The sequence below is a fragment of the Podarcis melisellensis genome (genome assembly GCF_964234715.1).
Source record: "Podarcis melisellensis genome assembly, chromosome: 12".
NCBI classification, from domain to species: domain Eukaryota; kingdom Metazoa; phylum Chordata; class Lepidosauria; order Squamata; family Lacertidae; genus Podarcis; species Podarcis melisellensis.
Genome location: NC_138544.1, coordinates 26,695,946 through 26,718,873, shown reverse-complemented (window position 1 = coordinate 26,718,873; position 22,928 = coordinate 26,695,946). Strand labels below are relative to the sequence as shown.

At 39.0% G+C, this 22,928-nt stretch overlaps 1 protein-coding gene across 1 annotated transcript in view; it reads left to right on the top strand.

Moving 5' to 3' along the window:
- DNAH11 (dynein axonemal heavy chain 11) overlaps positions 1-22,928 on the top strand; it is a 148,601-nt gene that overhangs the window by 66,282 nt on the left and 59,391 nt on the right. Inside the window, exons 44-56 of the mRNA XM_081883500.1 lie at positions 535-666; positions 1,885-2,058; positions 3,222-3,426; positions 5,835-6,000; positions 6,319-6,421; positions 7,558-7,797; positions 8,880-9,041; positions 10,286-10,479; positions 11,364-11,526; positions 12,506-12,629; positions 13,693-13,835; positions 15,411-15,572; positions 22,456-22,689. Of these exons, the coding sequence (XP_081739626.1) occupies positions 535-666; positions 1,885-2,058; positions 3,222-3,426; positions 5,835-6,000; positions 6,319-6,421; positions 7,558-7,797; positions 8,880-9,041; positions 10,286-10,479; positions 11,364-11,526; positions 12,506-12,629; positions 13,693-13,835; positions 15,411-15,572; positions 22,456-22,689 (2,202 nt within the window). The remainder of the gene's footprint in view (positions 1-534; positions 667-1,884; positions 2,059-3,221; positions 3,427-5,834; positions 6,001-6,318; positions 6,422-7,557; positions 7,798-8,879; positions 9,042-10,285; positions 10,480-11,363; positions 11,527-12,505; positions 12,630-13,692; positions 13,836-15,410; positions 15,573-22,455; positions 22,690-22,928) is intronic.

Here is a 22,928-nt window from a genome sequence, read left to right as displayed (position 1 = left end):
GATTGGAGTTGATACAGACAGAAATACAATAAATGAGCACTCTGTATGTACAGTTGTATGGAAGCAGATTGCCACAGACAGCTTCACCCACATGATGCTGTGTTTTCCAGATGTCTAAAAAAAGTCTTCAGTATGATCTTCATTAGAGTTACATTCAGGTTTATTTATATAATTGGGGAGTGGGTAGCTCAGTGCTACAAAACAGCAGCAGTTAGCTCAGTTGGTTAGAGTGTGGTGCTGATAATGCCGAGGTCATGGGTTTGACCCCCATAAGGGGCCACCTGCATATTCCTGCATTACAGGAGGTTGGTTGGGGTCTCTATTGACACTGCAATTCTACGATTTTATGTTTTGTATGGAAACTGTCTTGGGAATGTCCAGGAAACACCCATGCTTGAAACATTGGAGAGACACTACCAATCCCTGTACAACTAGATAGCCCAATATTCTGACTTGATATAAGTCAAATTCCTAAGTACTTGTAACCTGCAAAATATTTTTAATGTTTTGTTTTTGCTCTCTTTCGTTATATAGACACTTTGTTCTCTCCTTGACTGCTTACTGACTCCAGAAAATGTGCCCCTTGATGGTCCGAGAGAACTGTATGAGACATATTTTGCCTTTGCCTGTGTGTGGGCATTTGGTGGTGCCGTCTTCCAAGATCAGGTAGGCAGGAAGCAGTTTGCTTTGAGCTGTACTTGGATAAGCAAACTCTTCTCTTCCTCTATGACAGGCATGTCCAACTACCTAGAAGCTGCGATCTACTCCCACTATTAAAAAACTGCCAGTGATCTACCCCGTGAATTGACCAAAGTTGTTGAGCTTTTTTGGGGGGGGGGAGAATTCACCAAAGTTGAGCACTTGGGGGGGCATACAATTGATCAGGGACTCCCCACGATCGACCGGTAGATCGCAATCAACCTGTTGGACATGACTGTTCTGTGACATGTGCAATGAAACCATAGTGAAAATCAGATAGAGAGAATCGGATGGCAGTCTCAAGTGTTGGAGATGGTATCTGTGTTGGGGCTCAAAGCCCAAGAACTAAGGTCATGAATCACTAACCTCCCATAATTGCTGAAAGGAAGAATTGGGGTTCTAAATCCTAAAATGCAAGGAGAAAACGGCAATGGTAAATTTTTGGAGGCGAACTGATTAAGAGTGCCACTGAAGAAGGAATTTCTTGCGTCCAACACACTTTGAGCAGTATCAACATATTGTTGCACACCAACCCAAACTCAAAGTGGTGCAAGATTCCAGGGGTTCTAGGCACTTACCCAGGGTTCCAAAAGGAAACATGACACAGCACAGACTGTGGTGTCTTTATGAAATGTGGTTTAGTGGGACGCGGGTGGTGATGTGGTCTAAACCACTGAGCCTCTTGGGCTTGCCGATCAGAAGGTCGGCTGTTCGAATTCCTGCAACGGAGTGAGCTCCCGTTGCTCTGTCCCAGCTTCTGCCAACCTAGTAATTCAAAAGCACGCCAGTGCAAGTAAATAAATAGGTACCACTGTGGCGGGAAGGTAGCAGCATTTCTGTGCACTCTAGTTTCTGTCACGGTGTTCAGTTTGGGATGTTTAGCACATCTTCTTTAATCTGTAAGGGAAATGTTCATGGCCACTAAAACGATGTGCAGAAGCAATTAATTTATTTGACATAGAATTTTCAGTATCTGGTTTGGTCTTTCACAAGAAGATGCCAGCTAAGTTTTTCATTCTCCCCAGTGGAAATGGTTACCATCATTGGGGCAATAAAGAAGCTCATAGTTGCATGTAATTTGAATAATTTTATAAGCCTGTATTTAACCATCAAACTTGCTATGTACATTGAACAATTTACACACACACACACCCCAAAACTAAGAACCTATTTAAAATTTTCCAGCTTTCTAATTATCAAGCTGAGTTTAGCCGCTGGTGGCTGAAAGAGATGAAAGCTGTGAAGTTTCCATCACATGGAACCATCTTTGATTATTACATTGACCCCAAAACCAAGAAATTCCTGCCTTGGAGTGATAAAATTATCAGTTTTGACATGGATCCGGATACACCATTGCAGGTAAGCACATGTTTAATATAAAATGAGTGCATGCAGCTTTTCATTTTCTCCTCTGGTGTTTTCATTGTTTCCCACTCATTGGAAAATGAAGCTGTTGGGGAGTCTGTTTTTGCATGTACAGTGTTACCTCGGGTTAAATACTTAATTCGTTCCAGAGGTCTGTTCTTAACCTGAAACTGTTATTAACCTGAAGCACCACTTTAGCTAATTGGGCCTCCTGCTGCCGCCGCCCCGCTGAAGCCCGAGTTCTGTTTGCATCCTGAAGCAAAGTTCTTAACTTGAGGTACTATTTCTGGGTTAGCGGAGTCTGTAACCTGAAGCATATGTAACCCAAGGTACCACTGTAATGTTAGTTTTAGTGTGTGTGTCTGTATCTGATAATGAGAAGAAACGTAATGGTCTGTGGTGGGGGCTCTTTTACAAAGATTAACTTTATTTCTTTACTTACTATACAATGAAATAAGTTAACATTTTATAAAGAGGGAATTTAAGGCATAATGGTTACCCAGTTAGGGGTGGGCAGTGATTGTGGCCCATTGCATCCTGTGGGGCACGGTGAGAGTTGCCTCCAGCCACCAATTTGAAATCAGGCCATGCATGTGAAAATGCTCTATGTTCACATCTAAGCATACATAAGGGACGCAGGTGGTGCTGTGGGTTAAGCCACAGAGCCTAGGACTTGCTGATCAGTAGGTCAGCGGCTCAAATCCCCACGACGGGGTGAGCTCCCGTTGTTCGGTCCCTGCTCCTGCCAACCTAGCAGTTCGAAAGCACATCTAAGTACAAGTAGATAAATAGGTACCACTCCGGCGGGAGGGTAAACAGCGTTTCCGTGCACTGCTCTGGTTCGCCAGAAGCGGCTTAGTCATTCTGGCCACATGATCCGGAAGCTGTACGTCGGCTTCCTCGGCCAATAAAGCGACATGAGCGCCGCAATCCCAGAGTCGGTCACGACTGGACCTAATGGTCAGGGGTCCTTTTACCTTTACCTTTAAGCATACATGTTCCTGGCAGTCACTTAGATTTTCACCCTTCCGTTGCAGAGAAATGAAAATTGAAGCACCTAAAACGAATGAAACTATTTATTTTTATTTTTAAGAAAATACTGTTTCAGTGGCATGTTAATACAAAGCATATTAACGTAAGTCCTTTTGATGCCTCAGGCAGTCCTTGTTCACACATCTGAGACCACGTGTCTCAGATACTTTACAGATTTGCTCTTGGAGAAAGGCAAGCCTGTTATGCTTGTTGGAAATGCCGGAGTGGGGAAAACAGTATTTATTGAGCAATGCCTTGCTGGCCTCTCTGAAGATTTCCTGGTGTCCAAAGTCCCCTTCAACTATTACACCACATCAGCAGCCCTACAAAGTAAGTTCCCAAGCAGACAATGTTGCATGTGCAAGTCTGGTTACAATGAGGGAGTTGACTGTTTATAAATAATCAAAATTAAAAGAAAGGGTGTATTATAACATGAATTAATAAAAACGGGTTACTCAGAACAATCAAATTATGCTCATTTTGGTCCCTGATTTAGCCCCCAAACAGTGGGGAGACACAGCAGTGGGCATATGCTGGCTTCCTGTGTCTCCTGCATTTGCCACCAGCAAGTGTCTGTTCTGGTTGTTGTCATTATTATTGTTACTATTTATTAATTTTGTATACTGCCCTTCACGCTAATATCACAGAGAGGTTCACAACTTGAAAATACAATGTGAGCACAAAATACACAATGAAACGAAAACAGAAACAAACCAGTAATTCCCCTCCCCACAAACACATTTGAAAGGCCATAGATACTTAAAGAGGCCATAGATACAGAGGCCTGGTACCTAAAGGCACCGTATTTTTCGCTCTATAAGATGCACCAGACCGCAAGACGCACCTAGTTTTTGGAGGAGGAAAACAAGAAAAAAATTATTCTGAATCTCAGAAGCCATAACAGCAAGAGGGATCGCTGCACAGTGAAAGCAGCAATCCCTCTTGCTGTTCTGGCCTCTGGGATAGCTGCGCAACCTGCATTCGCTCCATAAGACGCACACACATTTCCCCTTACTTTTTAGGAGGGAAAAAGTGAGTCTTATAGAGCAAAAAATGCGGTATTTAATTGTTAAATGTATGGTTGCCAGGGACACTGGGAGTAGGGAATGGCACTACTACCCCCGATTCCTTTCCAACACTGGACGCTGTACAGCTAAATTATACCCACCCTTTCTTTGGACAGGTTAGATTCTTTTGGATATATTCAACTTGTTCACGACTGTTAATGAAGGGTTCCTGAAACTGAAAACATATATGCAATTGCATGCCTTCCCCCTCCCCCCGGAACAGATCTTCTTAGTGATGAATGCAAAGTTTTTATTTCAGAGACAGAAAGTGAAGATTGCATATTATTGACATGGGTATGGTGTATTTTACACTCCCACACATTTCATGGATAAATTTAGAGTGCTTCTCAAATATCTTATACCTCATATCACAGGTAAAAAGCAGCAAGCATCACCAACTAGTTAATGCCATTTTTGAGAACTATAATTCAAGCCTTAAGGCATTAAAACACGCCAGAAAGTTCAGTATTACTCTGTTGGTTTGCCTGCTGTTTTAATAAGATTATTGCAGCGCAATATGTATTAAAACATTGTGTACCCAGTCTTAGTATTGGAACAATGATAACTGTTAACAGAGCTTATGAAATGCTCCACACAAAGGTTGCATTTCCCCCCCTAACTTGCTTTTGTGTTTGCATTCAAATATCATTTTCTGCTATATTTTTGGCATTTGTGTAAGAGAGAGAAAAAGGGGGAAGGAGAAAGGCATTAAAGTTTAACAGTCTTTAAGAGAAATAGTTAATAAAGTACTTGCTGCGGTTTTCTCAGGAAATAGTTAACAAATATATTTCACAGTTCTTTCATTAGCGTCTGCTTGTATTTCAAAGCTAACAGGATTAAATGTTAATATGCAGAAGATTATTTTTTTCTTAAAATCATTCCAAGATAGAAACCACCCAATACCTGCTACTCTGGAAGGGGCTGCCTAGGACCCTTAAAAATATGAGTGCAGATTGGACTACACCAAAGCTTCCCATGTTAGTGCTGGGAAGTTAGTGAATCATGCTTTAAAGTGATTAATAACCAGTTACTGTATAAGTAACTTTAATAATGAATGCTGCTTCACAGCAAGAAAACAACAAAGGCTAGTAATTACATTTGTTACTGTAGAATGCCTTGTTTAGGAGGGCATTTAACCCAGGTTGCCAGTGGGCACATACGACCCTATAACAAAGGCAGGCAGGGGATGGGAGGGCAATAGTCATAAAAGTGCATATGCACGATCGTGCAGCCTGCTTCCATTCATTAAACTCTTATCAGTATTGAGCCTGAACTTAGCCAGTGTGGTTTGAAGAATCACTTGTGCCTAACACCATAGGTTAATACCGTTCCCAACAAATGGTCCAGATTTGGTGAGCTCTGTCTTTTCCAGAAACGCCAGCATAACGAGTAGCATAATTTATGGCCACTTCATATTTGTAACTGCATTTGGAGTCCCCTTATGGGCTTACTATGCCCATGATACTATGCCCATGATACTCACATCACCAACAGAGTGGGAAAAGTTAAATGCACTGTTGTAACAAACGTGGCTTCTGCTTTGATTTGGAGCTGAATTTGAGTCCCTGCACTGTATACCTTTTATACATTTCTGTCTCTTATTTGTATGTTGTCTAGTTACTAGCCTCTGCAGTATTTCACCCATTAGTCATGTAGCATAATCCATTTCAGAGATTCTTGAAAAACCATTGGAGAAAAAAGCAGGTCGTAAATTTGGTCCGGTAGGAAACAAGAAACTGGTTTACTTTATTGATGATATGAACATGCCGGAAGTGGATGCTTATGGAACAGTTCAGCCTCACACACTGATTCGACAACATATAGATTATGGACATTGGTAAGTGACTCCATTTTGATGTTAAGTCAAACTTGTGTAATTTTTGAACGAAGAATTAATTCTGCTGATAAAAACTGTTAGTGCAAGTTTGAATCAACTGATAAGATAAATTTTAGATTTTCCATATCTGGATAATTGTTAATTATCCTACTGCTTGCTCAGATTTGTCCTTTATATCTTTGTTTACATTTTAACGCAAGCTGAATGGTCAACCTATCTGATACCTGTGTAAATGAGTTCTGTGGCATCATCATTGTGGCGTCATCTATAATAATTGATAAATTAATTCTAGATGTTTAAATATTTTTTCTGCCTCAGGTATGATAGACAGGCATTAACTGTAAAAGAAATTCATAATTGTCAGTATGTTGCCTGCATGAATCCAACGGTTGGCAGCTTCACCATCAACCCGCGACTTCAGGTAAGGTTGCAAATTGCTTCATAGAAAACGCAATAAAGTGTATGCTTAGAGATTCTCGTTACTGAAGCCTTGACAGATTATTTAGACAAGATCTTTGTACTGCATTCACAAAATACAGATTGTGGTTTGGAGTAGAGTTGACTTATCATGCAACACAATGTTTTTCTGAGATCTGTGACAGAGGACATGCTATTCATGTGAACCTGCCACATTTCCTTGGGCTGGAGTATATTTGAAGCACATATCAGGAACAAATCTGCTTCATCACCACTTAATTGTGACATAAACAATGCCTAGAAACTGTAGCCAAGTTCTTTGGGATGCTATTAAAAGTTGTGTTGCAGACATCAAATTGATTTTCTTTCAGTGCATCCCAAACTCTCTGTTAATAACTACTGTCTGCTCCCAATCTGCATATCAGGCATATTGAATCCTAGAAAGAGCATGGGTCCTGGTTGTATCACATAGCTATTCTATAGCATTTTTGTGATGGCTTTCTCCTATTTACAGAGAGCTTTCTAGGGTAGCTGTAAAAATTAGTTGCATTGTGCCTTTTTTGTTTCAATCTGGTTGGATTCCTATAGTACCAGACTCGTAAACTAGGGAGCTCTAATGGAGGAGTGGTTCCAGGTTGTGTACCTGTGTGCACAAAATTCCCATTCCAGGAAGAAGTGGAGGACTTGAAACACTGTTTGGGGAAGTCATGGAGAGTCCAGTGTGAGCTGTTCCTGTTGAAAGATAAGCTATTTCTAGTTCCTTGCATTACTTACAGAGATTTAGGGACTAGAGCAATATTTTTTAGGGAGTGATTGGACAAACAAGCTTTGCAACCAGAGACAAAAAGTCTTTTGTGGTCTTTCAAGGATTCTCATTTAGTGAAGGCTAGGCTGTAAATTCTTTCCTCCCACATACCTGGATGCTTGTGTGGAGAAAAACAGCACTTAAAACTTACTCCTTGACAAAAGCTTTTGATCTGAAAAATAAATAGCATGGGGATACTTGTGCCAAATTAATGGTTATACCCTTTGCTAACCGAAATTCTGCCCTACGTTTATTCACATCATCAGTTATTCACAAATACGTACATAACTTATCATTGATAAGTACCTAAAGCAAGCATTTTCTTCATGTTTTAGAGACACTTTGCAGTGTTTGCAATGAACTTCCCATCTACTGATGCTCTAAGCACCATCTATAGCAAGATCCTTGATTTCCACTTCCAGCATTATGGCTTTAATCCATCAGTGTTGAAACATGCAGCTGCCACCATCCAAGCAGCGATATGGCTCCACCAGACAATGGTTCAGAACTTTCTCCCCACAGCTGTTAAATTTCATTATATTTTCAACCTTCGAGACCTCTCCAACATCTTCCAGGTTTGTTGTGTCTAATTCTGTGTGTGTTTTAGATACAGATGCTGATATTGATACAGACATAAATGTGATGTGTGCTTCTCTCTCAAGTTTGGACTTTCTGGGCCTAACATATGCATATGCCCATGCATGTGTATGTTGTTAAATTGTCATTTGCATGCAATAAAGTTACAATTCCAGTTTTTGGAGTTTTGGTGTTTCAGCGTTGTTGGTTGTTTTTTTTTAAAAAAAGATTCTATCTGCACAGGCAGTCTATTTGCATGAAAACTCTTTTTTACTTCTCAGAATTACAGGTTAGAATTTATCCATTTTGGAATGTGTATCAAATGCTGAAGTGCACAAGGGAGTCTGTAATTAAGTTTGCCTTGCTGTTGAGGCTCAAACTATACATGACAGTGCCAGGTCTGTGTTTTGTTTGTTAAAATACCTAGAGATAGCCTGATTGTGTATGCAGGGATGTGCACAGGGGAGGAACTCATTTTGAAGAGCAAAAAGGGTGCTCAGGTGAAAGGAACTGAACCCTCCTTGCTTTTATGACTCACCCCACGAAAGCCGTCTCTTAAGCTGTGTTCCTTCCCTCATCTCTGCTAGAGTCTGATAGCAGAAGTAAGCTTGGTTATTTGAAAAGTGCATAGGTGGGCGGAGGGCAGTGAGATGAGAAAAGATATCTTTACCTCCATACCGCCTGCCTCTTTTTATGTGATTGGGCATTTTAAGCGAATATAGGGTTGCCATATTTTTCCCCCCAATTTTTTTTTGGGGGGGGGCAAGTGGATGAGCTTTTTATGTTTTTTGCCCAAAGTGGATGAGCTTTTTGGGCAAAATCACAAAAAATGGATGGCAAAAATGGCACTACCAACACGCATTGCTGTGCATCCAGATTTTCCCTGACATTTTGCTGATTTCCAAAAGCAGTGTTTTGGGTATGTCTGTGAAATTCCGGACGTATGGCAACCCTGAACAAAAAGAGTTTCCATCATCTCAGACAAAAGTAATGTAGGAATATGCAGCTATCAGGATTGGTGTCTTGCAGTAATTGTCTTTTACCAGTATTATAAACATATTCTTTCTGGGGGGGTTTGTAGGGAATTTTATTTGCTAAACAGGAGTGTCTAAAGCATCCAAATGATCTTGTACGTTTGTGGCTTCATGAATCTTCACGTGTTTATGGAGATAAACTGGTGGAAGCAAAAGACTGCAGTTCATTCCATAAAAAGCTGCTAGACACTGCACACAGATTCTTTGAGGTAAAGCTCTGGACTGGTAATGGTTGCCTAATACTGTAGCACTGATGACAAGTTTGCCAATATGAAAACTATTTAGGGTCAAAGTCAATCTCCCAAGAAAACTAGTATGGCCCAAATAATAAGCTGTTTTGCTTTTCTTTCTAATAACAAAGCATAGGAAGAAAAAATATATATGTCAGATTGATGAAGAGAATTTAGTAATGGGGGAAGTAGATGTTTGTTTGATAGGGCAAACTGTGCGGCTGCAGCTAAACTTCACTGGCACTCTCTTTAATTAGAAAAAAATAGAAATGCAATAAATTATTATTATTTTTATAAATAATAGCTTTAGTAACTAAAAAGTAACTTATTTAAAACATGTCTAATTTTGCTTTTTTGCCACTAATGTTTCTAGCTTTATAGCAACCCATATTTTCAACTTTTTTTATATCTTGCCCTTAAAACAATAACACAAAACAGCATATTCTTAGTAGCAGTTCTGAATGGGGGAAAATAACTTAATTGCATATAGCCTGCATTTAACTCTCTGGATGAGAGAGAGTACATGGTGATAGAAACAAATGATGAACACTAGCAAGCTGAGGAAGATTTAGTAAAAGAAACTTGATGAGCACTGAGCAAAGAAGACTTAGAATGGAAAATAAAGTGGTACTATTACTTCCCTTGATCTGGACACAATACTTTTGTTGATGCAGCTTAGAACTGTGTTACCTGTTTGCTGCTGCATCCCACTCTTGATTCATGTTAAGCTTGTGGTCTACTAAGGTCCCCAGATCCTTTTCACATGTACTTTTGTCACGCCAGACACACACACACACACCCCATCCTATATATGTGCATCTGATTCTTCCTGCCTAAGTGCAGAACCTTACATTTGTTTCTGTGGAAATTCATTTTGTTCGTTTTGGCCCAGTTCTCCAATCTTGTTTAGGTTATCTTGAATCCTGATTCTATGTTAATGGGCATTGAATCTATTTATCAGAAATGATTGAATTTATCTCATGACTTTTGTTCAACCCCTTGGCCATTGGCTTTTCAGGCCCTACAGGGTTCCATTTTGTTTCCAATACTTCTTCACAGCTTCTTAACATTTATTTATAATGCTGAGTAACAACCTCTGATCTTGGCAGTATGTAGGGCATTCTCTGCACATTTAAGGTAGGATGCATAGCAAAGCATTTCCAAGTTGTGTGTATCCCTGTGTTTCAGTCTCTCCTTTTGATGTTATGTTGCCAACTTAATAGGATCTGGACGATCACATTCTTCTCCAGCAACCACTTATTTACTGTCATTTTGCAAATGGTGTAGCAGAGCCTAACTATATGCCTGTCAAGGATTGGGAAGGGCTAAGAAATATCCTTGTGGAGGCTCTAGAGAACTACAATGAACTGAATGCATCTATGAACTTAGTCTTATTTGAGGATGCTATACAACATGTGTAAGTAAATGTCTTGTCTATGGCCTGAATTCAGCATAGTTCGTTTATTTTTATTACTGCTACATATTATAAAAAAAAAATGTACATGGTTTACATAAAAACATTAACACTACAAACTATAATTTTAAATAAATTTGCTAGAAAGTAGGTTAAAACAGAACAAAATTATCACATACAACTTGTAAATTCTAGCTTGGAATTATCCATTTTTGTATGTAGAATATCAAGGAGAAAGCCACAAAATGCTGCTACTGCACCACTTTCATGTAGGACGGTTGGTGTAGTATGCAGTTAATAGAATTATTTTCTGCAGTGGTGCCATAACTTCAAAATTCCTTCTCCATAAAGGTACAGCTGGTTCCACAATTACAATCTCCTTGGCAGCAGGTTCTCTCTCTCTCTGTACAATAGTACCTCTGGTTAAGAATTTATTCGTTCCGGAGGTCCGTTCTTAACCTGAGGTACCACTTTAGCTAATGGGGCCTCCCACTGCCGCCGCACGATTTCTGTTCTCATCCTGAGGTAAAGTTCTTAACCCGAGGTACTACTACTGGGTTAGCGGAGTCTGTAACCTGAAGCGTATGTAACCTGAAGTGTTTGTAACCTGAGGTACCACTCTGTGTGTGTGTGTGTGTGTGTGGCATTCTAAGGGTTATATTGCCTCAACCTGCTTTTAGTTTTATAGTCTTTTGTTGCTTCTGAGTCTATAAATTGTTTGAATGTATGTTTTGAGGTGTGTCAATGTATTTTAAATTAATTTCTACATTTATTATACACTCCCCCCAAATGCATCAGAAGAAGCGTGCTTTAGAAATATTTTAAAAATTAAAGATAAAATAACTCTTCTGTGGCCATTAGTCATGTTGCTCCTTTTCCATAATCAGATGTCGCATTAGCCGAATCTTGCAGTCCTCTCGTGGGTATGCACTTTTGATTGGAGTGGGTGGCAGTGGAAAACAAAGCTTATCAAGACTGGCTGCCTATATTGGATCTCTTGAAGTGTTTCAGATTACACTGAAGAAAGACTACACAATTCAAGACCTCAGGGTAAAAACAACAATTATTACATAATTGCCCTCAGAATTGCTAGGCTTGAAAGCAGGCTATTTAGAATCTGAGGGGTTGAAGTAAAGCATTCTTAATGTGTGGTTTGTGGTGCTAGTGAGAAGGTATCATCCAGGGGCTAGGAAAAGTTACTACTTAGTTTGTCCGCACCACAAATTTTGTAGGCGGTGGGAAGGCAGGGATCTTTATTTGGGCAAGACCTCCTGGGAAGAGTTGCTATGATATCTTGGCCTGAGCTGTTTTGTTTCTTTAAATAAAGAGTTAACTTCATTGGCACTTTGTGAGTTATTGCTGGCCGACTCCCGCCTTGACAGGGATACAAATTCCATGAGAGAGACCCATGTGATGAACCCCACCTATGTGGCTGGGTAACTTGCTGAACTGCATGGGATCTGATTATGTTAATAAGGTCTGCCTGATAACCTGGAGAATATTTAATAGGCACCGTTGCAAAGATGTCTTGTGACCCTAAGCAGTTGCTCAAATAACCTGAATAGTGTACCTAGCTCTGCATTTTCCCCTCTGAATTTGTGAATTCATTTTGATATTTCTCCTGAAAATAAAATGAGTATGCAGTGAATTACTTCCAACCCATGAAACAGGCATTATTAATACGATTGAAGTGTTCTTGATGCTGATTTGTTTGGCAGAACATTAATAACAATTTTCTGAATACCAGGGGAAAGATTTTCTTTCATTGATTACTACTTGTTTCCTTTTTTCCTTGCAAACTTATCAAGCCACAGTTCTCTTCACCTGGTATCTTAAAACACATCTGGGTTTGTTTGTGTGTCTTTTTAAAAAATCCTCTGGAAAAGGATATGCCACGAAAATGAAGCAAAGATGCTAAACAACAGCGAATAGCTCTCAAGTGGCATGTATTTTCACACTGGTTACCGTGCCACCCAGTTTTGTTTCAACATTTTATTGTAACATGAATGATTGCCTACTTTCCTTACAGGTAGATCTTGCCAATCTGTATATAAAGACGGGAGCCAAGAACATTCCCACTGTGTTTTTGCTGACAGATGCTCAAGTTCCAGATGAACGCTTTCTTGTGCTGATTAATGACTTGTTGGCATCAGGTGATTAGACCTACACATTTCTTGAAAGATCCTCCCAATGACAAATTATCTGCCGTTTCAATGAACTTTAAAAAGGAGATTATTTGTCTTTGAGATGCTTTCTGGTATGGCTAGGATGTCCTTTGGGAAAAAGTGTATTAACCCAGCTAAGTTGGGTATTGTGCCTACTTTGCTTAAAAACAATGTTGCTCTTCAGAAGCTAATATCAAGGTCATGGAATGTAGGTGTTTCTTTTATACTGATTCACTTACACTGATTGAATGGATTGACTCGCATCATGCCAGAAAGTGGGACAGGGTAGTTTTTACATGTGCTTTGATCAATAGTGGTAAAATCGTAGTGATTTAAATGAGAGCATTTTAGTTAGGTTAAGCATTTTCTGTGAACCACCCTGAGACCTTCAGGTATAAGGTGGTATATTATTAATAATAATAAATAATACCATCAACATATTCTTCTGGTTTAGAGAGGCATTTTTTATAGTAATATTAGAGACATTACAGAAACCATATTTGGGAGGCATGATGATATCCTAACCCAGGCATCCCAAACCTTCGGCCCTCTAGATGTTTTGGACTACAATTCCCATCATCCCTGACCACTGGTCCTGTTAGCTAGGGATCATGGGAGTTGTAGGCCAAAACATCTGGAGGGCCACAGGTTGGGGATGCCTGTCCTAACCTGTAGTTTTGCAAGGCACATTTTCCAAAACAAAATGGTCTAGAATAGAGCTGTTTATGTTTGTAGCAAGGGAATTGTTATTAAATATACAAGATTTGTGATTGCATTTTTTAATTTTTGAACTGTCTTATCTTAAAGATTACAAGGTGGACAAATTAGTAGAAAACTCAATACAGATATAACAGTAGTTTAAAGCAAAACTGGGTTAACCCGTATCTAATGCCATTTCTCAGACACTTACTTGTTACCAGAGTCAGCCGAACTATAAAAGTGTTTCTAGGTTCCGAGCCAAAAGAGCAAAACATATTGAAACTTGTAATTTGGTTGTGTTCATTTTGTAATTATGGGTACTTCCTCACCCCCCGTTTTTATTTCATTGTAGGAGAAGTTCCAGATCTATTCAGTGATGAAGATATGGATGATATAATTGCAGGAATTAGGAGTGAGATACGGGGACTTGGTGTTATTGACAGTAGAGAAAACTGCTGGAGATTCTTTTTAGATAGAGTACGACTGCAGCTAAAAGTAAGAAACAATTGATCTGGGGTTATAAATAAGAATACTGAACTTATTTTTAACTAGTGATGAACAGCTAAATACTAGGTATATGAACGCCATAGATATTACAACACCATACAAAATCATCTTCCTTTCATCTATGTTGAGTGTCTAGCAAATTCAGAACCCGTGTTTTCAAGATTTAAGTTTTCTGTGTCACATTTTGCCTGTGCCCATCTATTCCCAATGTCTTTGATATCTTCCATAAGCTATGATTTCTAGATATACGTTGCCATATTGTTCTCTAGTTTGTCCACCACTTTCTTGAACTCTGGTGGCCAGAAATTATTGATGTGTGCACAGTACTCTATGATAGTAAAGACAGCATTCTCCAGCTGCTATATATTATAGAACTGTTTTCTGGCTGCATTTTTAAGAGCCCTTGGGGTGAGGATAATGTCGGCAGTATGGAGCAAAATAAAGACACTAACATGACAGTAAAACTTTTTTTCCAATTGAAAGTGGTCTGTGCCTTATTTTGGACAACTGTTCCATATCACACATTGCTTCAAGAAGACTGTTTGGTTTTTATGTTTTATATGGAGGAAATTTTGGCTCTCAAAATGTTTGGCTCTAGCTACTGCTTTTTGGAGGAGGGGTGTAGATAGTAGCATATATCTCTTCTAAACTCCTTCCTTCCATTGTCTTCGATCCTCTAATTTCACTCATGACTTCATTATTTTTAACAGCTTTTTAGAAACTGCTTTCAGAATGTGCATTGCCTTGCTACTGCTTTGCAGGTGTCCCACTGTGCAAAATTAGTACTTCCAGAGTCAGCTATAGGAAGTATCTATTCAGACTTTAAAGTAGAGACTGTGTGTTGCAGAAGATATTAGTTAAAACATCTGGAAGACAACATGTACTGATGGAAGGGGAGAACGTCTGTTGTGACTTAGGACTTCAGTTACTGGGTGCTAAATTCTATTTAAATCTGTTGGACTTTCTTCAAAGTGTCTAGGATATGAGGCACAGCAAAGCATAATTTTACCGGATTATTTGGAAATATATGGGCATTTATCTAGTTCTTATTATAAAAATTTATTAGAAAAAAGCGGTTCCTATTAGGAAAATCTCGAGGATGGCAGTGATATATTGCATCAAAACCAAAAACTCACCCAAATAGGAATATATTTGTTTATTTAAATATCTCAGATCGCACTGACCCTGCACAGGATCAGAAACCCAAGAAGTGGTGTTATGTCAAATTGATTGCTCTGTTGACTGAATATGATGGTTAGGATTTTGCTTTGTTGATTAATACATATGAAGTTCATTAACTGATACTGGACCTAGGTGGGGAGGTAACCCACAAGTGGGAAGATTTTTGGTGAAGCATGAAGCACAGTGCAAGTGAATAAAACATTGTTTGTTGGGTGTAAAATCCTAATTTTCCTAAATTTATTAGCTGCTAGGTAGATTGCATTTTCATTTGTGAGCCTGATTGCAGTGGCTGGCAGCCACCACAGTTGACTGAGTTCCTCTCTCTTTGATCGCCATGTAATATACTTCATTCTTTCTTTCTTTCCCTCCTCATCTGCACAGATCATTCTGTGTTTCTCTCCTGTCGGTTCCACACTGAGAGTTAGAGCTCGGAAGTTCCCAGCCATAGTTAACTGCACAGCTATTGACTGGTTTCATGAGTGGCCGCAGGAGGCCCTGCAGTCGGTCAGCAGGAGGTTCATTGAGGAGGCGCCTGGGATTAAGGTACAGAGTTTCAAACTTGCCAGTCATATGCAAAAGCAGCAGCACAGCTCTCTGGAAGATCAATCATGGACAAGCTGGGGGGGTGGAGGGAATCCTTTTTGTTTCTTCACGTATTTGTCTTCATTTAAGGTTGCAGAGTTCATGGCGGTTACCTAATACTGTGCAGCCAATTTCTTCAGTGCAATTTTGACAGTTTGAAATAGGAAGAATTTATTATTATTTTTTAAGGCAAAGTGTACAATGATCCCAACATCTGTATATGAACTATTAGAGCTCTCCCTGAAATGGAACTCTACCAATTCAGGGGCTTTGCTTAAGGTTTTTTTTGGGGGGGGTGTTTGGGGTTTTTTTTTTGTGCAATTAAACAAATGCACTTGAATACCTGAAAATAGAAGGAATTGAACATTGCAACCCTGCAGTGATTTAATTCTGACCTTCCCCCCCCCCCCCACTTTCTAAGGTTCTCCAAAGGTAGAACGCTGTGCATAAAAATATGAGAACTCAGGTCTCTCTTTAAAAGGGCATCTAAGTTGACAACATTTTGTCTTCTCTTTTCTTGCAGATTTTTGCAAGATGTAAGTACGGAATAAATAACACTGGGATTATTCTTAAATAACTACAATCTAAAAAAAAAATCAAAGTCAGAACTGAATACTGTATGTTATAATGAAAGCTTATCAATTATTCAGCTTCATTTTCCTCTTTAGTCACCCCCCCCAAGCTTTCTCTTGAGGGTGATAAAGAGCCAGATGGAGAAATGCTCATAAAACATTGTCCTCCAGCTCTACAAGGTGTTTTGTTATGTTCATCATTTGACTTCCCCCTGGATCAACTTTGACCAGGAATGGGGAGTTCAGGAAAGGTTAAGATTTGCATCAAGGTGATTAACCATTGAGGAAAGCCAAATATTAATGACCTGACATCAATACTGGTGCTGATGACAGAGATTGATGTAAAAGAAGATTCGGTTCCTGCTATAGAAGGCATTTCTACTGTATAGTTCAAAAACTTGAAAAAGCAGCACTCTAGAAATGAATCAGAATTTTCTTCCATAAACATTTTTAAGGAAAGAAAACTAGACCTTTGTTTTGGCTATTATTCCAGTGTTTTAGTCTGAGATAGCAGTGAGTGTTCAGTAGTATTGGTATCTGTTTGCTGTGATGCTAACAAGTTATGTAAGGAATTTGTAACGATGGGAAGTAGAGAATTTCAAGAGGGCTGCATGCATCAGTTTTCAGTAGTGCATTGCTTTACTGTCCTAGAAAAGAGAATTTTGTGGCAGGAAAACACTGTTGCAATGTTACAAAGGCAGCCATTAAAGGTCTGGGCTTAACAGCAATTATAAATCCATGCTATGCTTCTGGAAATGCGTAAACTGACCGGTGCTTGGTAAATGTATTTACTTAACATCAGCAAGAAACCCATTTCAGTGGTCAGGGTAATGCCCCTTCTTGTGAGAAATGATACTTTTTGAAAAAACAACAACTTCCATGTAATAATACCAAATGATTGGAAAACAGTCAAAAAGAGGGCTGGGATATGAAATTTAGTTTTAATTCCTTTACCTCTTCTGCTGCCAGTATTGAGCTATGAAACAGCTTTTCTGATATTACGAAGAGTGACCAATGACATCTACTGGCCATGGAGAGACTTGTCTTGATTTTCTGTTCAGGACAATGTAGAGTATTAGTGCAGTTTTTCAGAAATTTAGTGCTGTCATTTCTTGTGATGCATTCAGTTTCTGAGTACATTTAGTTTCTGGGCTTCCCAAAGCTTTACTTTTACTCTATGTGGGGTTATTTCCCCCAGTATGTGAAACTCTGGATGCTTATCAGCATATATATGTTTACATATTCATTTAAAAAAGAAAATATGCCAGACTTACCTCTCCCTCTTAGCAATGCTTCAAAATAAAACGAATTTTAGGAAAGAAACTGAATATGTTAAGAGCTTCCTACAATGAATACTGGTCAATGTCGTCGCTGAAAATTGCCTTGATAAACCTAGCAGAAGTTATTTACTGCAATTATTAATGCTAGAAATCAAAGGTAAATACTGTACACAGTAAGCGCTGCACATGCAATGGTGTACACTAGCAAACTTATAATATTGGATGAGGGCTAGTGCAACCGTAGCAGTTAAGAGGAAAGTAATGGCACTTCCTACAGATGTTACTCTGCACGTGCCATTTTACATCCACTGAAGTTAATGATCCAGCAACATACTTACTGGTGGTGCAGCCTAGTTGGGTTCCTAACTCAAGAGAGATGTTCAGGTACCCTTACTGAACAAAACACTATTGTGTTGATGTATTGGATAAATTTGTTGTGTAAGAATGAGAATAAAATTATGAACCACTCCTCACTGATTTACATACTTTAAAAACAGTGGATATTATACCAATACTTTAGCCAATGTGGAGTGTCACTTCAGTTTAGATTTTAATTAGGAATTGCTCTTAAATTATTAAGCTTTATGATGCAATTGGCTATGGACATCTAGATGGAAATTAAAATTAATCTATGTTCCATCATTTTTATTAACCTTCCCATCAGAGTTTAAATCCCACACCAAGTCCCCCCCCCACAAAATTCACACCCTCCCTATATTTTGCAGACGCATCTCCATACCTTATTGCAAATCCTGCCCGCTCCACAAGTACATATTGGCAGCCAGCATCATTTTTATATCTTATTGTCACTACATAATTCTGTTTGTTTCAGTGCTGACAGAACAAATTACCTGTTTTGTAGTTCAGGGCAAGGGATGTGCTAGGGCTTGAGTGGCTAGGTGGAACTAGACTGATGTTTCAAGTACAATCACTTTTGTGAGAAACTGCCTGCATGGCATGAACTGAATGAGAGAGGTCCTGGAAGAATATGGCAGCAGCAACAACAAAAATGTTAATTGGGCGCCTACAAAGATAATTCCTGTACAAGGAATTGAGATGTACAGCAAAACCCCAAGATACGGTTTTGCTGAAGGGAAGCCACGTTTTTCCAATTCTTAAATTGTTCTTGCCTTAAGTATTTTAGGGTAGACCAAGAGAGAGAGAGAAGCTGTCTCCTCAGAGCTTGCACAAAACTGATTTTGCAGTTCTAAGGGTTTTGTGAAATGTAGCAGCTCTTCAATTAACCTGCAGGCAATGTTGCATCCTGTTTTAATAATGTACCTATTATATATATAAAATATAGTAAATAAAATAATAATAATGAGGCCACTCTATGGCACACTTCTTTGGGCATTTCACAAATAAAATGGTAACATACAGCTTAATATTTAGTAGCATAAAATTCAGCAAAGGAAACTAGAAATATATGGCACATAAACTGATTCAGAACACTAAAAACACAGATTTTTAAAAGGCCTGGAAGAAGAAGAAAAGTCTTCACCTGCTCCCGAAAATATAATAAAGAAGGTGCCTTTGGGAAGGGGGTATTCCACAGCCGAGGGTAGAAGAGTAAGCAATGGATTCATGCTTGGCTCAGCACAGCACCGCTAACCCAAGTGCACACGGAGTCTGGGTTTTGCCCATTTGTTTTTAGCCTCCAATCAACAGCAGCGCTCAAAGGCTAAAAGAAGGAACAGGAGCATTATGCTCAACGTAGTGACAGGCGTAACAGGTAGTGGGAGAAATAATTGGGAGGTGTAAAGCTGTACTCGGTGCCTTGATTTGAGGAAGTAAATTTCCTTTAAAAAGAGGGATGAGATGAAAGAGTGGTATAATCAGAATCAAAAGATACTATGCACGAGGGTTATTAGATAGCACATTAAAAAATGATACATAACCTCCTTGGGGGAAAAATAAAATTCCTGCTCCCTTTCTCTAGTGTATTCAGTCAGCTGAAGATTGATGGATGTAGAGTGGCTTTCTCTCTTATTTTACAATTTACTCCACACTGATTTTAGATATCTAGGGGAAACCTTTTATTTCCATTTGTTTAAAGGACAGTTGACCACATATAATGGTCATTAGTGTGCATGAGCTACATTATCCAGTAAACTTGCGACAACAAATTCAAGATCTATAATTAAATTCATTAGTAGAACCTAGAGTCAACTTCTAATTGACCCAACCCCATGATTTACAAAGCTATAGTAATTGCATTGAATGAGACACTGTTAAGAAAAAATAAAAAATCAAGGCAGGCTGGAAGTTTGGGAGGATGAAATAATCAAAATGAGACGTCGCAGCCAAGTTTGCATTCCACATGGACTTCTTGGACAGTGTTGCTGCCTACATGAAAAATGTACACATGGAGCTCCCATGTGAGTCGGCATGCAAATTTACATCAGAACTGGGATGAACTCCACATGTAGAGTGGTGATACTTGCCTGCGTGGAACTCCTCCCTGTGATAAAAGTCCAAAGGAAAACCATTTGGCCTCAGTTCATAACAATGAGCTGCATTCATACTACTACTGCCCCTGGTGATCTTCTCTGCCAGGTGATTGCTGCTGTTTTTGACTATGTAACTTCTATTTCAAACACAATTCAACATATAATATATCACAAAGTGTAATTACATAGACCAACACATCATGCAAAGAGAGCATATCAAGAGAAATTAAAGTCCAATGAATGGTCAGGAGATAAAGTCCATTCAGTTCCTAAATTGGCATATTGGCAATAACCACAATATGGTATGCTTATCTTATGATGTTCCACGTATCACTGCTTTGAGGATTCTAATGTTCCTTGTATGTAGATATCAGATTACAGTAGATGGAAAACTTGAAGGTATGGCACATGTAGATATTGGATCAGATTAGATACTTAAAGGTATGGCATGGCAAGGATTCCAGGATAATACCTTGTTTCGCCCAACTGGGCTTCGTCAGCCGTGCATACTCTAAATTAAACAAACATGATGTGACATTATCCATATACAAACTGAGTAACATAACATACAAATTAAACAAGTTTACATACCATATTCTTGTATGACGGAAACATGGAACAAAATAAATTCAGTTAATCCAATCACTGGCCAGGGAAGAAGAAGGGCACCTGGAATCAGTACCTCAAAACAAACCTAAACAGCTAATTATCAGACGGCAGCAACCACCTGTGTAGCAATGCATCCTGGTTCTAAAGCATACTGCAGGCATGGCAACAGGTCTGGCTACAGGGCTTTCCTGCTCCATACTTCATCCTTTTATGTGTATGGTAAAATGTTTTAAAGGGATATCAATGCATGGAAATTTATTTCTAATTGCTTGCTAGATCAGGGCTTGCCTGTGTGTATGTGAGCATGTACATGTCTATATGTTTGAAAAACAGACCTTAAAGGATTTCCTAGTTGTCCCTGGGAACATTTTAAAACATTTTATTTAGAGGAAATTTGTGTTGGTTATTGGTTTACTGCTGTTTAATCCTTCAGAGTTAAATAAAAAGGGGCAATTTGCATAATTCTTTTTTTTAAGGGTCAAATTAGCATTAATCATATTGTTTGCCTTGCTGCCTGATGGAGCTGATACAGCGGGGGGGGGGGCAGGAATAAGGTGTAGTATTGAACAAAACACCACCAAAACCTTGGAGATAAATGAACGGCAGAATAAATAATTTATGCTAATGAAATTACTGCAATTAGTAGTTCCACAATGACCCTTTTAGAAGCCACAGCTGTTAATGTCAGGAAGTGCTGTCACTGCTGACCTTATCATAAGAGAAAGTGACAAATTGAAAATGCAGGGAAGACCAATCATCAAAGAGGTCTGCTCAGAACAATTAGGGTTTTCTGAAAAACAGTGTGAATTACAACCAGCTGCTCTCTGGCCCAGCATGCCTCCCATGCTGTGCCATTTTGTTAAGCTTGACAACAATAGTTATTTTGCCCCACTGGGACAAGTTGTCTCAAGCCACTTCCAGCTCTACCGGAACCACCAGCTACTACCCAGGCTGGTTTTAAAATGAAACTGTTGTTACCAAAGGCTTTTCAGAACTGCTGCCTAAAGGTCTCTCATAAGGATCATGGCTGGGAAGTAGCCAGTCGTTCTGTAAGAAAGTCCCTGTGGCAGAGAGAGAGTGAGAGGGCGCTTGCAGAAGGGCGAAAACGATGGGCTGAGTAATTTAGCCTCTTAAGCTCTGAGGCGGATTCTGGTCTCATCAAAAAGTTATTTGAACATAGACAAAACATTTCTTTGGGGAAATGGGAGTTTGGTCACTTTGCACCCAACTTGTATACTGATTCTGTGTATTTAAATTGCACTCTCATTACTGTAGTTTAAAAGCAGCTCTTTTTAAACGAAGCTGCGTTTAAAAATAAGTTTTGTTTCGGAGATAAATTACAAGTTGTCTAAATGAACCTGTTTGTAATATTAATTATGCTGGCTCGAAACGTTTAGCTGTATCAACAACCGCTCATGAGTAATTTTCCTAAAGCTCTCCTAAGTATTATTGACAATTCTTTGGTAAATTATGTGTGACTTTTCTAAGAGTTGCAGTAGCTCATTTAATTCATATTAATTGATTTTTAAGTTTCCCCTGATTAATTGAACTGGGTACATCTTGTATTGAATGCAATAAATAATCATTAAAATGAGGGAGATGTGATTCCACAAATTAGAAAGTTAAGTATGGTAGAAGTCACTGAGGACGAAATGGAAATTGTTTACATTGATAGTGCAGCATTTTAAGTGGGGTGTGTGGGTGTGGGTGTCTCACACATGTAGAGACAATACTGTACAGAAATACACAATATACATATAATGAAAAATAATGTTTTATAAATGTCTATGTACTTTTAAATGTTAAAATTCATATGTTTGTGCATACTTGTCTTAGAATCAGTAGTTTCTGCTACAGTTGGTTATATATTTCGTTAGCTGAATTTTTAACACTTGAAATTTAAATGCCCTTTCATGCCCTTTTATGTTTTCAGCCACAGTTTCATGACTCTATTTGTCATTTCATGGCCTATGCCCACACCAGTGTAAATGAGATGAGTGCAAAGTTTCGACTGAATGAGAGGAGATACAACTATACAACTCCCAAAAGCTTTCTGGAACAAATCATGCTTTATAAGAACCTCTTGGAGAAGAAAATCCAGAAAATGTCCCAGCACAAGGAACACCTTGTGAATGGCATTCAGAAGCTGAAAACAACAGCTTCTCAGGTAGTAATAGTAGTAATAAACAGTAGCAGTAATTAATCACAATTCATAGCAGCTGCTAGCTTATATAATTGCAAATTGCTTTATATAGTAAATTGCTCCAGGGTGCCTCATGGACAGTAAATGAAATTAAGAGGAACAACAACAACATTATGTAAGTCCAAGAGCCTGGTGTAGATCTATATAATTATTCATATACAGTGGTGCCTTGGTTCTCAAACTTGATCCATTCCAGAGGTCCG